General features: G+C 38.3%; 1 protein-coding gene across 1 annotated transcript in view; it reads left to right on the forward strand.

The window, feature by feature from the left end:
- The window catches only part of C9 (complement C9), a 59,033-nt gene that overhangs the window by 40,590 nt on the left and 16,460 nt on the right, over window positions 1-1,983 (forward strand). The window contains exon 9 of the mRNA XM_045285251.1: window positions 938-1,116. Coding sequence (XP_045141186.1) covers window positions 938-1,116 — 179 coding nt within the window. The remainder of the gene's footprint in view (window positions 1-937; window positions 1,117-1,983) is intronic.

Consider the following 1,983-nt stretch of genomic DNA (forward strand, 5'->3'; position numbering starts at 1 on the left):
CAGGCTGCTCACAAGCTCCTAAAACTCCAGTCACTACTCACCAAATTAGGATGTAATACAAGATCTTTGAGAAGTATGTCAGGGTGTTGATATTTCTAAAGCGTTGCATGTCGCCATGATTAGAAACCATTAACAAATGAAAACTGGACTTATCACAGACCTCATCATTTCTATAGTTAGCCTTTAGCTGCAAATTCAGGCTACCTCTTAATCTCTCTGCGTCTCAAGTATCTTATCCATAAAAATGAGAAAAGATAAACAAAAATTGCCATAGAATATCTTTCCAGTTCTAAGATGTCTTAACTCTAAATGACTAACAAAATTTTAATTAAAGTGATTCAGTCTGGAAAGGGGAACTAACAGGGAATAGGTAAGGATTCGAGGTGGGAAATTTTTACTTTTTACTTTAATACTTTTTATGCTCTTGTTTTATAACATTGCATTATTTTAAGTGTATGACAAATTTATATGAAATATAACTATGATACCGAGCATGTAACAAAAGTATATAATACAGTCAAAGCCATGTTTGTGTATATGTATACATGTTGGATTTTAATTATCAATGTATCTAGCTTGCAAATACCATTTTTATTTTTAAAATAATGACTACATTCTTCAATTGGATAGTTAGAGATGACCTTCAAGTTTTGGGCCAGTAACAACTGCCACTACGGATGTGGAAAAAATGTATTAACAATTGAATTTACTACTAAATTCTATTAATATATCCGAATAAAATTAACAAAAGGAAACAAAAAAAGGTTAAGAAAAAACAACCTTTTTTAAAATTAATTTAAAAACCGTTTAATGGGGGCCCCGAAAAACCCCAACCCAAACCAACCAAAAAACCAATGGGGCCAACAAAATTTGAAACAACAACCCTGATGACTGACCACACATTTATAAACACTTCACAGATGTCTCCTTTTCTCAGTGAACATCAATCAAGATAAATTTATAGAAGATGTTATTTCCTTCGTAAGAGGAGGGACCAGAACATTTGCACCCAAGCGAAAAGAAAACCGTCGCAAAAGATCTAACGCCGTTGATGTGACCGACTTCATAAATTGGGCCAATTCATTAAGTGATGCTCCTGCTCTCATGAACCAAAAGGTAAGGAAGATTATGTCATTGTCTTAGAAAAGGTCACAGTGGGTTCAGTTCAGACAACCAATGCGTTTCATCTGGACAAGATGATGGGCCATTCAAACACACTCCCTACTCGCCCTGGGAGGCAGGTTGGCATAGCAAAAAGGGTGGAGTGGGGTGTCAGACCAACCCAGGCTAAGTTCTTAACCCTCCCTAGATTATGGCATTATCTGACGTCTTCAACATCCGACTCGCCGGGACTCGGCATGTATTCTGAGGGCTAGGAAATTCCCTTCTATAAAGACGATGGTACCAAATGGCACAAAACCGGTGCTCAGGAATTGTGAGCTCCCTGACATTGCTTCTCTCTTCCCTTCACATAGCCGCATGCTAACTCGTTAGCCACAGGACGATTGTGTTTACTAAGAGCAGGATACAATGGAGGAAGTCCCTTGGTGATGCAAGGAGACAAGCACTCAGTTCATAAGCAAAAGGTTATAGGTGCTAGTCCACACCGAGGCTCCTCTGAAGAAAGGCCTGGTAGGTGACGTCAGAAAAATCATAACCACTGAACGCCCTAGGGGATGGTACTGTATGCTGAAACACTGAGGTGTCTAAAATGGGAAAAAAAACCAGAAGGTAACTGCTACATCTGGTGTAGAAAGAAAATCTGTAAGAACTCTAAGGGAAGTTCATGGGGTCTCTAAGAAAATATGACCAAGGATGAGCAATTCACATGATCAGGAAATTCCTTCCTTTCTGTGCTTTTATTAGTACATTTAAATCCTTTGGCTCTACACATGCTAGTGCTTACTCTTAGAATGGAAACTGCATGTTTGTAAAGATGTGTCTATGTTACCTAGCCTCCTCTTTCTCTTCCCAAATTAAAAA

Source organism: Echinops telfairi, unplaced genomic scaffold (genome assembly GCF_000313985.2).
Source record: "Echinops telfairi isolate 266 unplaced genomic scaffold, ASM31398v2 ScPeMD7_7469;HRSCAF=8507_1, whole genome shotgun sequence".
In the NCBI taxonomy this organism is placed as follows: Eukaryota; Metazoa; Chordata; class Mammalia; order Afrosoricida; family Tenrecidae; genus Echinops; species Echinops telfairi.